The sequence below is a fragment of the Carex rostrata genome, chromosome 15 (assembly GCF_964058835.1).
Source record: "Carex rostrata chromosome 15, lpCarRost1.2, whole genome shotgun sequence".
Lineage (NCBI taxonomy): Eukaryota > Viridiplantae > Streptophyta > Magnoliopsida > Poales > Cyperaceae > Carex > Carex rostrata.
In genome coordinates, this window is record NC_135932.1 from 4287787 (window position 1) to 4300450 (window position 12664).

The following is a 12664-nucleotide window of genomic DNA, read 5'->3' on the forward strand; positions in this document are numbered from 1 at the left end:
AAAAATTATCTTAATCACAAACTATAGTTAACATTTTAATTATTATTATTTGTTTCAATTACGATTTAGTTTTCATACATTACATTTAAAGTTAAAAATATATCATATATATTATGTATGGTTAACTTGTAGTAAATTTAGCAATATCTTGTTGTCTTGACATAATTTTGTTGTACAAATTAATTTTCATGCTAGCTAGTATGAAAGTTATTTTAACACAACTTTTTTACCGAACTGTGTAGAAATAAAAAAGATTTTCATTTTTAAGAAAGGTTGCGTTGACAATTTTTATTTTTATAAAAAAAATAATAATTTTTTAATAATTTATTTTTTGCCTAGCCCTGACAAAAATCCCGGTTAAGCCATGTCTGTGTGTTGTTTTTATCTAGATACCCATACAACATGGACTGATGCTGCACCAATAAATTTATAATTCACGGGAGTAATCATAATCCTGTTATTTTCTCTTAATTGTTTGTGGAAATATGTATTATAAAAATCGTTTGTTTCTTGTGCTCCTTTTGTCAATTGAAAGCAAACTAAGTTGGTTAAAACAAAACCCCTTTTGTACTAATGTCAGCCCTTTGTTTGTCAAGTGAAGCAAAGTAAAATTTAAGTAGAATAAAAAACCACTTTAATTTTAAAGATGTGCTTAGTAGTATATTGAAGATAGATGTTGCAGTTAGATCAATGAGAGCATGTTCGACTACTAGCTAGACTAGATGGGAATAGAACTGTTCCAGCCCATGGAACTCTTGCACTATCCTATCTCCTGCTGGGATAGTCTGTTCTATCTGGCAGAATAGGAAGAGATAGTCTAATTCTTTGACTACAGATTTCCATCTCAAATCCAGTTTTCTAATTTTTAACAATTTTATTCAATTCCACTTATTTGTATTCGACATTATAACTATATGTGATTTCTTAGCTAATTGAAAATAAAGCTGATTGTTTTGTGACTTTTAGGAAGTTTTTTGAAAAACCAGATAGCAGCTATCTAGTATATTCAAATTGTTCATAAATGACATCATTAATTCTAAACTGATAAATATGCATGTGCAATCAATTTAATCTGCCTATTCACATTCTATATGTAGGAATCATGCTTCTTCTCCCTATTTAGTATAAATAAAGTGAGTTCAGTCACTCGGACAAACTGTTGATGTCAAATAAGTTCAACCTTCATGAGTGAAAAATAGGGGTTAATAGCTGTTATTTTTTTTTATCTTTGCAGAAACGGACTTTTCATCCCCTGGTGGAGCATGAGGACAGCATTCAAGACTTAATTTGTTTGCTCCATCACACTCCTGTTCTTGAATCTCTTAAGCTTGTTCATGTGGTAAATTAAGAAAAACTCTGCATTTTGTAGGTGCATAGCTTGATTAATTACTATTGCCATACAGTCTCATAGAGCTCAGTAGGCTATAAAGGGTGTCTTCAAACCCCCCCCCCCCCCCACCTGTACTATATACCGATCTAGTCATTCCAAAATGTTTAGCCCTCATATTCCATTGATTCGGACACCAAGTGTTTACAGAAGAAAAAAAAAAAAACTATGCAAAATGGAAGTTGTTGGAAGTAATGATTTATAATATAATTTGCTTCTGCCTTTTTAGGATCAACCTTCCATTCAGAAGAAAAATGGTTGGCCATCTAAACTACCTTGAGAAGCTCGAGGGAATAATGACCAGGCTTAGTTTACAAATCTTCAAACTGATGGCAAGAAAGATGATCTCATAAAGCTTCTTTCCAAGAAAGCCTATCCAAGGGGAAAGCGGGGCAAACGACAGAGTCATGTAATAGTCATTTAGTTATATTTGTATACACCTTTGCTCTGAGACATTGATTGAACCATAACCATATTGTCCAGTTCATCGATCCTCTCTTCTTTGTTATTTTGGCAAACAAATATTGTAGATGGTGTTATGAATAAATTATAAATGTGGGTGTCCATTCATCTTGGAACTCTTCCATTTTGTAACTCTCAACATTAATCACCTCAATTCCTTCCCCTAATTGCTATTGAAATTTGTTTTCCCATTTATTATTGGAATTAATTTAGATGGCCTTTTACATTTGTAACCTATAAATAGAGATTTTGTAATCTTGTATTGTACACATGTAAATACTTGAGGAATATATAAATAAAGAGATTGTCATATTTTATATGTACTTTCTATCTTGTTTATTATTCTTTTGTCTTTATTTTATAACTGATGACTATTAATTAATGGAACTATTTTATGTTAAATTGTGCTTTTCTTCTATAGTTTTAAATTTGGTTGATTTTCTGTGTTTCTTTTTAGTTTTGAGGATGTTCATGAACTCATCATTGGTACACTCGGTTGCATTCGGGTCTTTAGTAGTTATATTTCATTTTTACATTCGAGTAAGGCTGCATGTCTTGTATTGTAGCCTGTTGAGCTAACACTAGAAACTTATGTTCTCCAGCTGCATATTCTTCTGTGGTTGACTGGATCTAAGTCTTGTTTGTTAATTTACTTTTTAGGTACTATATATTGCCTGGAGTCCCTCCCTTGCATTAATGCTTCATGAGAAGAAGATCACACTACCGGTGAAAAGGAGGTTGCAATTTTAAGATTAGTTGATCGCCATGGTTTCTCTGAGTACAAACAGACAAATTAATATACTTCTCCGATCTGCTACTGATCCAACTGATTTCTGCTCTTGCTTGTTTTTTGTTAGTTGAAAAAGCAGCGTCAATGTACTTCAATTAAGTTTGTTTTGTTTCTTTTAAATCCTGTAATTATTAGAAGTATGTTTTGTTCTTTTAAATATCGTTATTGTTTTTTTTTTTGTTACATTTCAATTACATAATTTGTAAAATTTGATAGATTATTTTTATTTTGATAGTGAAATATGTGGATACTATTTTTTATTTCTAAAAAATAATATTGAACTATAAAACAATAAAGTAATGTCAATACTATGCAGTTGATCTCGTAAAATTAATGAAAATATGCACAGATGTTTGTACTATTTGAGGGGTATAAATACTTGCAATATTTGATGAGGTATAAATTAATTGAGGTCTGACGAGATATAAATATTTGAAATATTTGATATTAATACTTTCAAACGTCATTTTGATGCCATAAGTGAAAAAATTGATAGAATCTATTAGATACAAATGCTTGATACATGAACTATATATTCACACTTGCATTACGAGGTATGAATACTTGCAATACTGAAAATTAATACTTTCAAACGTTATCCAATACCATAAGGAAAAAAAAATTGATAGAATATGTTAGATAGAAACACTTAATACATAAATATTCACACTTGCATAACGAGTTATGAATACTTGTAATATTTGATATTAATATTTTCAAACGTCGTCCAATGCCATAAGAAAAAAAAATTGATAGAATATGTTAAATACAAACACTTGATACATAAAATACTCATACTTGCATTACGAATACTTACTCGACGAGGTATGAATTATTACTTAACGATATATGAATACTTGCGCGACGAACAATCCTAAAGTATGTCATCATGGATCTCATTTGAAAGATAAAATTGCGTAGAAGACGTTCATGATTTTAGATTTGCGAATTTCTCATAGATCGTCAGAAATATTGGTGAGATTGAACAGGGAAAAAGAACTCACCTCTAAAAACGTGTAAAAAATGGATGTGGGATGAGATAAAAAAAACTGATATGTTCAGATTTTTTTTCTTCAAAATACTTGATATCTTAGATATGAATAGTTAACTAGTATCTTGCCCGTGCGTTGCAACGAGAACATATTACTAGATTGAATAGAATGTGAAGAGAAAATCTAACATAAAGCTAATTTGTTGGAACTACTTTTCTAAAATATACATACAAATAAAAAGGTTGATAAAAAAAAATTGTCTTACCATGCAACGACTCAGTAGCATTATGAGGAGCTAATGAAGCTAATCTATTTGTAGTGGAGTATCTAAAACAAATAAAGCATTTGTCCTTACAAGAGCATTCGGTATTGGATTATTACTACTATCTCATGTTTTGAGTTGCTTATTTGCACAGTTTTTCATTAGAAGAGTTTGCTTCTTTTAACGACTCATTTCTTGATATGCCCTCTTGTACCTTCTCTGATCAAAGTAGCTAGCACATTTCTTAACAATTGAGAACCTGTCTTTGGTCTAGTGGCAAAGACACGCGGTTCCCATGTGGGAGGTCATGAGTTCAAAACTCACAATGTGGGAAAATCTTTTATATTAATACAAATGAATTTGAAATATATTGGGTGGCTTGACCTCCAACCCATATTAAAAATATATATATTTCTCAACAATTTTGTACATAACATGAGGCTTAAATCATATGATCAAGTCTCTGGGATATATATGTGTATTTTTACAAATTCTCCAAAGTTCTTAGACATTCATTTTATTAATTTTGAGCTTGAGAACCAACTGTTATTGACAAGTTTGCCCTTTGTTGGTATGCTGATTTGTCTTTTTTAGTGTGATCAATTGATTCATCCAAATTGGGAGTTCTTCATATGGGAGTGATCATAAATGCTCATAATGTATGTATATTTAATTTCAGAATTTATGAGGATTGACAGTTATGATGAAAAGCTGGTTTTGTGACAGTCAGATAGCAAGCCAGCAGCAGTTTTGACTCTGTTTCTCAATTTCAAAATATGAAATTCAAACAGTTACCATAAATAATAGAAAATTATAATTTGTAACCAGTGTGTTCATTTATGTGTTGCATATATGCTCATGCAATGACTTAATCAAATTTGATCCAGAGACATTTTTATTTGGCATTCATATATAATTAAGAAAAATAAATAAAAATAAAAATAAAATACACAGATGAAAAAAAATGGACATTCTAGTAACAAATAATAATGAATGAAACAACAATAAATGAAAAAAAAATGTATTAAATATAATATGAAAAACAATTCTCTCCAGATTGGAAATATGTGAAACCTCTGTTGTTAATTGAAAGGTAGCAAGAAGAATAAGGATATAGTGAAAGACATGTAACAAAACCAACTGGAAAGGTCTCGTAACATAAACACAAAAAAAGATAATCATTACACAAATTGAGAAGTTGAGGCATATAACAAACTAACTGGAAAGGCCCATAAACATAAATACAAAAAAAAGAAAAAAAGAAAAAAAAGAAGAAGAGGCAAACATGACATAGATTGAGAAGATGTTAATTTATTACTTACAAGTATATCAATTCAGGGAAATAAGTTTTTATATAGGCAGGGGAATTTTACCAAGGAGGTTGTTGAAGTTCAAAATTTCAAATCTCTGTCAAATGCAAGCAACAGATTAAGAAATTGTGAAAGCAGATTAGTAGCTCTAATAAAGATTATTTCTCCTCTTCACACATGAATGTAGCATTTTAAAAAAAATGATTTTCCCTACAGATTCGGAAAGATTGAATCATTTCTATTTTCATTGTCGAAAATATAGATGAAATAATTTAATTGCAAAGAATTGGAGAAATAAGAAAATAATCGAATTGCAGGAATCAAATATAGCTGTAAGGAGAAATAAGGAAACAAGTCGCTAGGAATACATTCAATTTAAAATTTTAATTATGACAACCATGTAGCAGTCTATGTGGCGAGTATGTTTTTAACTAAATTTAGACTTCTATACATAAAACAAATGTATTTAATCAAAAGAGACAAATTATGTAATTGGAGGACTGATATTTAATTTGAAAATTCATCTTTCAATCTCAGTCGTTGACGGATCAGGACAACTACGTGCATAATATAAGAATGGAGATATGTGTACATGCAAACTTTTTTTCGAGTTATTTTAGTATCAAATTAAGCAGTAAAAATATTGAAAAATGAATTTATTAAAATTAACTTAAAAACTCACATATTTGACCGCTTGACTTGATACCAAATAAATTCAAAAGGTTATAAATTTTACATCTAAATGCACAACTAATGAAGTAAACCGGTTTAAATGGTTTGGATTCACTGTTTAAGTCAATTCGATAGGTTTTGGAGTTGGTGCTATATAGACTAAAATGACATTGATATTATACCAGCCATTTTATGGTCAAATGAATTTTGAATATAAAGTCATAATTTAAAAAAAAATTATATAATAAAAATTAAGATAATTATTGCACGAAGAGAACACTTTATATCCGTGTATTATTGACGGTATTTTGTAAAATGACTTCCAAATCAAAATAATTTCAAATGAATTTTGAATATAAAGTCATAATTTAAAAAAATTAAATTTTATATAATAAAAAATTAAGATAATTATTGCACGAAGAGAACACTTTATATCCGTGTATTATTGACGGTATTTTGTAAAATGACTTCCAAATCAAAATAATTTCAATGCCTATTTTGAATACAAAGTCATAATCTAAAAAAAAAAATATAATAAAAAATTAAGATAATTATTACACGAAGAGAACAATTTATATCCGTGTATTATTGACTATTTTGTTAAAATGACTTCCAAATCAAAATAATTTCAATGCCTATTGCTATTGCTATTTGGTAGGTTACGAAATCTCAACATTAAGATTCGTACCAGGTGAAAACTGACCATAAAAAAGAAGAAGAGAAATTTAGATATATGCCCATCATAACTTCATCAATTAGATATTTACCCATCAAAACTTTAAATTTAGTTATTTCCCCATTCAAACTTGTTCAATTTATTTATATCCCCATTTTATGATTTAATCAATTTAAAACATTAATTAAGTCTCATAAAAAATAAAAGGACATTTTTACCCTCATCCCTTCATTCTGTTTGCTAATTACCGGTCCTCTCATTGTTTGAATGAAGAAAGGACGCTCTCTTGACCCTTCTCATTTCTCTTTTTCTCCATGGTACTTGGTTATTTTGAAAGGACACTTCAAGGCATTCAGTCGCAATTTTCATACATTTGAATTTTTTAGCACTCTGAATTTTGCATTAAAGAAAAACTTATCTAATTGAGAAGTTGTATGTCATTGAGGAAAAACATTAATTTCCATAATTTACAATAGGAAACTTCTTTGATGGAAAAGAGAAGAACGCTGTTTACAGTATCAACATTTCACAATGATTGGTTACATATGGAAGAAATTTCTGCAAGTGTTCAGTACATATACTCTACGGTATAGGATGCCCTGCAATACTCTCAGCCGGATCAAAGTCACATAAGTGATTATTTAGAACATTGTTGGGGGGGGGGGGGGGGGGGGGGGGGGGTCTATTTTGAGATTCAGGACAAACTGAAAGGAACAACTTAGATATTATTGTACTCTAGTGCGGTATTGTACAATAACTACATTATTTGAAAATATGATTAGAGATATAATATGATAACAATATGAAATTAAATCAAATGAAAATTGTTAAACAGAACAGACACTACAACATTAGGCTAAAACAATGCTGAAAACTTCTTCTGCGCTGTTTATTCAAGAAGTCTTTTGTACTGTATGAGGCCATGAGGGTATGTTTTGATAATCAAAGAAATATTGCTATTCAGGTTACTATGTTAATATAGTGCATTTTAATGCTGAAAACTTCTTCTCTGTTTTTACTCATGATATATGGTTCTTGTAATGGTACGTACAAAACACTTTAATGCATTCATTGCCTGAGAGATCATGTAATTAAATTAAAAAACATAATAACTAAATACAGTAGCGAGAGATAAAGAGCTGACAAGGGCTAAGTGAGCGTCATTTCTTCATTCAAACGATCAAAAATTTCACCACTCGTTATTGAGAAATGATAGGATTGGTTGCTAACAAAGGAAAGGAAGGGACAAGGACAAAAATGTCATTTTACTCTTTTTATCAGTATTAATTAGTGTTTTTAATTGATTAATCACAAAATGGGGATATAAATAAAATGAAAGGATTTGAATGAGGAAATAACTAAATTTAAAGTTTTGATGAGTAAATATCTAGTTATGATGGGCATATATCTAAATTTCTCAAAAAAAAATCTCATTCTCCGATAGGTTACCGCACTTCTGAATCCCTTTTATATTCTCGGATGACAAGATGATAGAAACCATCCCAAGGCCCTACCTCTCCATCAAATTTTAAGTTTCTAGTTTAGGGTTTAAGCTCCAAAACCCAAAAGCCCTACCTGTCCCGCGCAACCCCCACCCCCCCCCCCCCCCCCCCCCCACAGATCCTGTTAACAATGTCGAACAACAATCTCGAAGAGGTCGACTGGCTTTCCCAACTTCCCGAGCCGCTCCTCCTACAGATTCTCTCTTTCCTTCCCACCAAATTTGCGGTGCGTACATCCCTCCTCGCTCGCCGCTTCCGCCATCTCTGGACCGTCTCCCCTTCCATGGAGCTCGACCGCTCCGACTTCCCACCGGGTCGCCTCTTCAATGACGTAATCTCTCGCTGTCTCCGTCTTCGAGATCCTTCTGCTCCACTACGAAGTTTTTGTCTCAAGACAACGAACAATCACAGACCCTTTTCGGTCAAACTCCTCTCAAATTGGCTAACTCGTGCCTATTCGCTAGGCCTGAGAGATCTCTCCCTTCATATCCATACTGATACCACTGAGTCTCTTTTACCACTTATCCTATCCTTTGGATCTCTTCACTCTCTTTGCATCAACGGTGTGGACTTCGACCCTTGCAATATCAATTTCAATATCCCATTTCCACATCTTGTTCCCACCACTTTCCCCCTTACTCAACTCAAGTATCTCTCCATTAAAGCAAAATATTCTTACCCTGACTTAAAAACTTTCATCATGGAGCAAAGAAATCTGGAATATTTATGCATTGAGCCTGCTCCTTGTCGTGAACCTATTCTTGATCTGTCATCGCAGTCAGTGAAGAAACTAAGCTTTAGATTCACATTTCAAATTAAGACTTATTTATCCTTCCCTAAACTTGAGTTTCTCGACTTGAATATCAGATTGTTTGTTAAACCGAACATATTTTATGGAGAGATGCCTGTATTGAGAAAGGCATTGATTGAAACCGGTTGTTCACTGAGGGAAGAGTGTGTACCAGCTTTACGTGACATTTTGAAATCTATTACAAATGTGTCGGATTTGACACTTCATATAGGGACTCCTTGCCCAAAGGAAATACCTGGAGCAACCCGTGGGCGGAAGTTGGGATACAAGGGGAAATTGATATTGGTAACAAACTCATGCAAACATAGTATCCTTGCATTTTTCAGTTTTCTTTCAATGGGTGTTAAATGAAATCTGAATTAGTTTAATTACTCAAGCTTAGTTTCCTTGCATTCTATCATTGATTTTTTTTCTTAGTTGATTTGGACTTGATAAGGGCTGTATCGAACCTTATGTCACTGAAATTACCTAGTTGGTGCTAAATCCTTATGAATTAACCGCTCAATATGTTGTGGATATTTTAAGGATATAAGGAGATGTCCGACTACCCAACCTAGGGCATAGTTGAATTAATTCACTTAAATAGCCAAAAATATATGGAATACAAAAAAACACTTGTTACTGTGTTACTTACTACTTACTCTCTGCTGGGTTCTTTGAAGTAGAATTTGGCGGATTGGGTATTTTCTTACTTCATACATCATAACCAACACTTAAGCAGGCTACACCTAAACCCTAAATTTGATATGCACACAGTTGGTTGGGACTTGGGCACCATGTTTACACCAGAGATGGTTCGATAGTATATAGGTTATCTGCATCCAATGTTGCAAGAGTTGGTACTAGTTAATATAAAATAATGATTTAAAGAATAGCAAAATAATTTGAACAATGTGCATCGGATTTATGCCTGCATTATTCTACCTTGTTATGGCTGTACTGTATTACCAGATAAATAATTATTAGGATTTAGTATGTTTTTCATATTTTGCTAAAGAAAGATGATGGTTAGTATTTTATCTGATAGAATAAAAAGTACATCAATACTTAGATGGGTTTCTGGCAGTTAACTATGTGCATCTTTATCTGAAACCCGCAATATAGCACGTAAATTGTTCACCTGGTAGTGAGAAACAATGTTTTTTGTGCTTTATCCACTCCCAAATCTGATTATTTGTTTTTATCTTAATTTAATATTTATGGTTTCTGTTAGCATTAATTATTGCATATGTAGATTTGATTTAGTTTGGGTCTAATTGGAGCTGATATTTTCTGTAGAATGGCTTTGATTTATTTCACCCGTTTGTGGAGCCAGGAAAAGATATGCTGATGTTTCCTAATTTGAGAAGTCTCAAACTCTCAATGTGCTTCTATGAAAATGCTTTACAAGATCTAATCTGTTTGCTTCATCATTCCCCTGTTATTGATTCTCTACACCTAATTCATGAGGTAATATTACATATACTTTTTCAGATAGTTAACTTTCTCTTGTGTTGTGTGTTTTTTGTAATATTACATGTGGTAATGTCACTTTTTGCCCACCCCCGATAGAAGAAAAAAGAAGAACATAAAGAAGTTTTAATATGAATAAGAACATGGGTACTATTGGCATTTGGTGGCTATTTGCCTCGGTCCAACAAGTAAGACAATATATCTTTCATAACGGCATCATTGTGGAAGGTAATACTTGTGTGGTACCACAAAATAATACAACTATGTTATATTAAAAATAGGAGCGTATGCTTGACTATCAAAGGACGTGTTGGGCGCCTGAAGTTTGGCAGTCTAAACTCCCACTGAACTCTGAAGGCAACAGAAAGTATGCAGATTTTTCAAACCTTCAAACAGGTGATAAGAAAAGTGAAGCTATCAAGTTGCTGTCCAGTGAAGATTCATCCAAGAGGCTGAAAACATGATATCCCTTGTCATTTCATCCGAAAGGTTGGTACAGTTTGATGTAATTTGCTCTTTTGTGCTTGATTATGCTCTATTGTTCAGTTACGGGTTATGTGTCAGTGCTCAGCCAGATAACTAAAGGCTTGACTGCAGTACATTGGACTATGATACCTACTCAGCCTAGTGGATGTTGTTAAATAGATGCTTTTGTAATGGAGCTTTATTGAACATTGGTACCATAATTCTCTCAGTATAACAAGTTTCTTCATAAAGATGTGAAGTTTGATATTCACATAAACTTGTAACACGAATATGCTGAAAACCAAAACTTTGTTTTATTTTACTGATTGGTCATTTTACTCTCAAATTATAATTGAAATGATTTATTGGTAAAAGCTGTTTTGAAGGTCGTTCAATAATCGGTATATTACCCGCTCTAAACTAGAATGTCAGTTACCTGTACAAAATACCTATCTTCTTTATTCATAATACTACAATATACTGTCTGGTATCTCAGAATTTGAGGCTTTTACTTTTATACAATACCAATTATTAATCCCAACAAAGAGCTCTATATGATTTTCATTTGCTTCTCTTTTAAATAACAGCAATTTCTAGTATTTTCTACAAATAATATAAGATTCTTTTGGTAACTTTCAGGTGATGAACATGTACTATATTTTATACTGACTGACACCCTGCTGAAGTTCTAGGTTTATAGACATTGTTGCCTAAAAGTTTTGTCATATAATATATGGGCCTTTTCATCCATCCGTGTGTTTTCTCAAAATTATTAACTCTAATTTCTTACGCTTTTCATAACATTTTCTATTAAGTTACACTTCATCTAATTTTGGTATAAGCTAGAATTTTTGAAGCACTATTATTCTACCGTTATTTTTCCTTTGTTTTGTGCCAATTGTATAAGCTATTATTTTGGAAGCACTATTATTCTACTTGTGTAATTCTAAGGTTTGCTGGTCATACTTTTTGTGGCTATATATATTTACCAATCTTTATGGAAAATCCTTGTGTTTAGGGTTGATGGTTATCTGGTAAGTTCTTTTAATAATCTTCTTTGGCATTTATGCAAAATTACTTTCAGATTGCTAACACCTGTCAATTTATTCTTATATTCTTTGTGCAGAACTGAAATATCAAGGTTTAGGTGGCAGTTGGAGGACAAACTTTCTCAAGTTGTGCTTGTTTTAGGGTGTTTACTTTTTGTTTCTGGAGTTGGGTCAGTTTTAACTATAGGATTAATATTAGCTAGTTGCTAAGCTTTCTTTTGACTTCTGTGTAAAATGGTAGTTAATATCAGCTAATTACCAGCAAATTATTCTTGGTGTTATTTGGATTTGATATGGCTTTGTCTCTGAGGTGGTAAGATACTGATTTGGGTCCATTAGAGGGAATATTTGGGTGATATCTTTGCAGCTGGAACATTCGTTGAGATCACTCTTAGTATTAATTAAAAATTAGTTGACATCACTCTTTGCCAATGTCAATTCCATCTTGTTTTTAACACGGGGCAATTGATTTTTGTGCCTACATTTTTAAAATTTGTGATTAGTTTGTTATTAATTTGTGATTAATATGTGATATGTGTGTTCTAATTGCATGTTTGATGAAATTTTATTTTTAGAGAACACAATGAAAGCATTGATAGGCAAAAGGTTTGCACACAGATTTTTACTTTTTTTGATATAACTTATTCAAATCATGTCCTTCAAAATAGAAAAAACATTAACTACATGTTTTAATTTTTCAAGAAGAAAATATGTTTTGATTCAATTCAGTGGTGTGACCGAAGAGGGAAAGGGTGTGAAGATATCGCTTCTTTGGAAGTAAATTTGTTCGGGCATAAACGGACAGGCCTAGACTTTCCGAATCGAGTTTGGTTT

The 12664-nt window shown here is 32.0% G+C and overlaps 1 protein-coding gene and 1 long non-coding RNA gene across 4 annotated transcripts; both read left to right on the forward strand.

The window, feature by feature from the left end:
• The first annotated feature begins 433 nt into the window (after window positions 1-433).
• Window positions 434-2785, forward strand: LOC144566889 (uncharacterized). 2 transcript variants are annotated; one of them, XR_013515301.1, is made up of 3 exons: window positions 434-1339; window positions 1617-1796; window positions 2510-2785. It is a non-coding gene; the product is annotated as an uncharacterized LOC144566889 (long non-coding RNA). The 2 variants fall into 2 exon arrangements; XR_013515302.1 differs by lacking the exon at window positions 2510-2785 and having other exon boundaries at window positions 1617-2011.
• Window positions 2786-8153: 5368 nt separating this feature from the next.
• On the forward strand, window positions 8154-10938 carry LOC144566379 (F-box/LRR-repeat protein At4g14103-like). 2 transcript variants are annotated; one of them, XM_078316397.1, is made up of 3 exons: window positions 8154-9149; window positions 10143-10313; window positions 10598-10938. In XM_078316397.1, exons 1-3 carry the CDS (start codon window positions 8184-8186, stop codon window positions 10778-10780), a joined length of 1320 nt encoding a protein of 439 aa, XP_078172523.1. In that variant the 5' UTR covers window positions 8154-8183; the 3' UTR covers window positions 10781-10938. The 2 variants fall into 2 exon arrangements, with proteins under 2 accessions (XP_078172523.1, XP_078172524.1); XM_078316398.1 differs by having other exon boundaries at window positions 10601-10860.
• Window positions 10939-12664: the final 1726 nt, after the last annotated feature.

Excerpts from the sequence above, each read along its gene's own strand:
- LOC144566379 (XM_078316397.1), top strand. The coding sequence starts at position 8,184 with ATGTCGAACAACAATCTCGAAGAGGTCGACTGGCTTTCCCAACTTCCC. Across the intron at positions 9,150-10,142 it reads ACAAGGGGAAATTGATATTG|AATGGCTTTGATTTATTTCA; the intron begins GTAACAAACTCA and ends TATTTTCTGTAG. Across the intron at positions 10,314-10,597 it reads CTCTACACCTAATTCATGAG|GAGCGTATGCTTGACTATCA; the intron begins GTAATATTACAT and ends TATTAAAAATAG.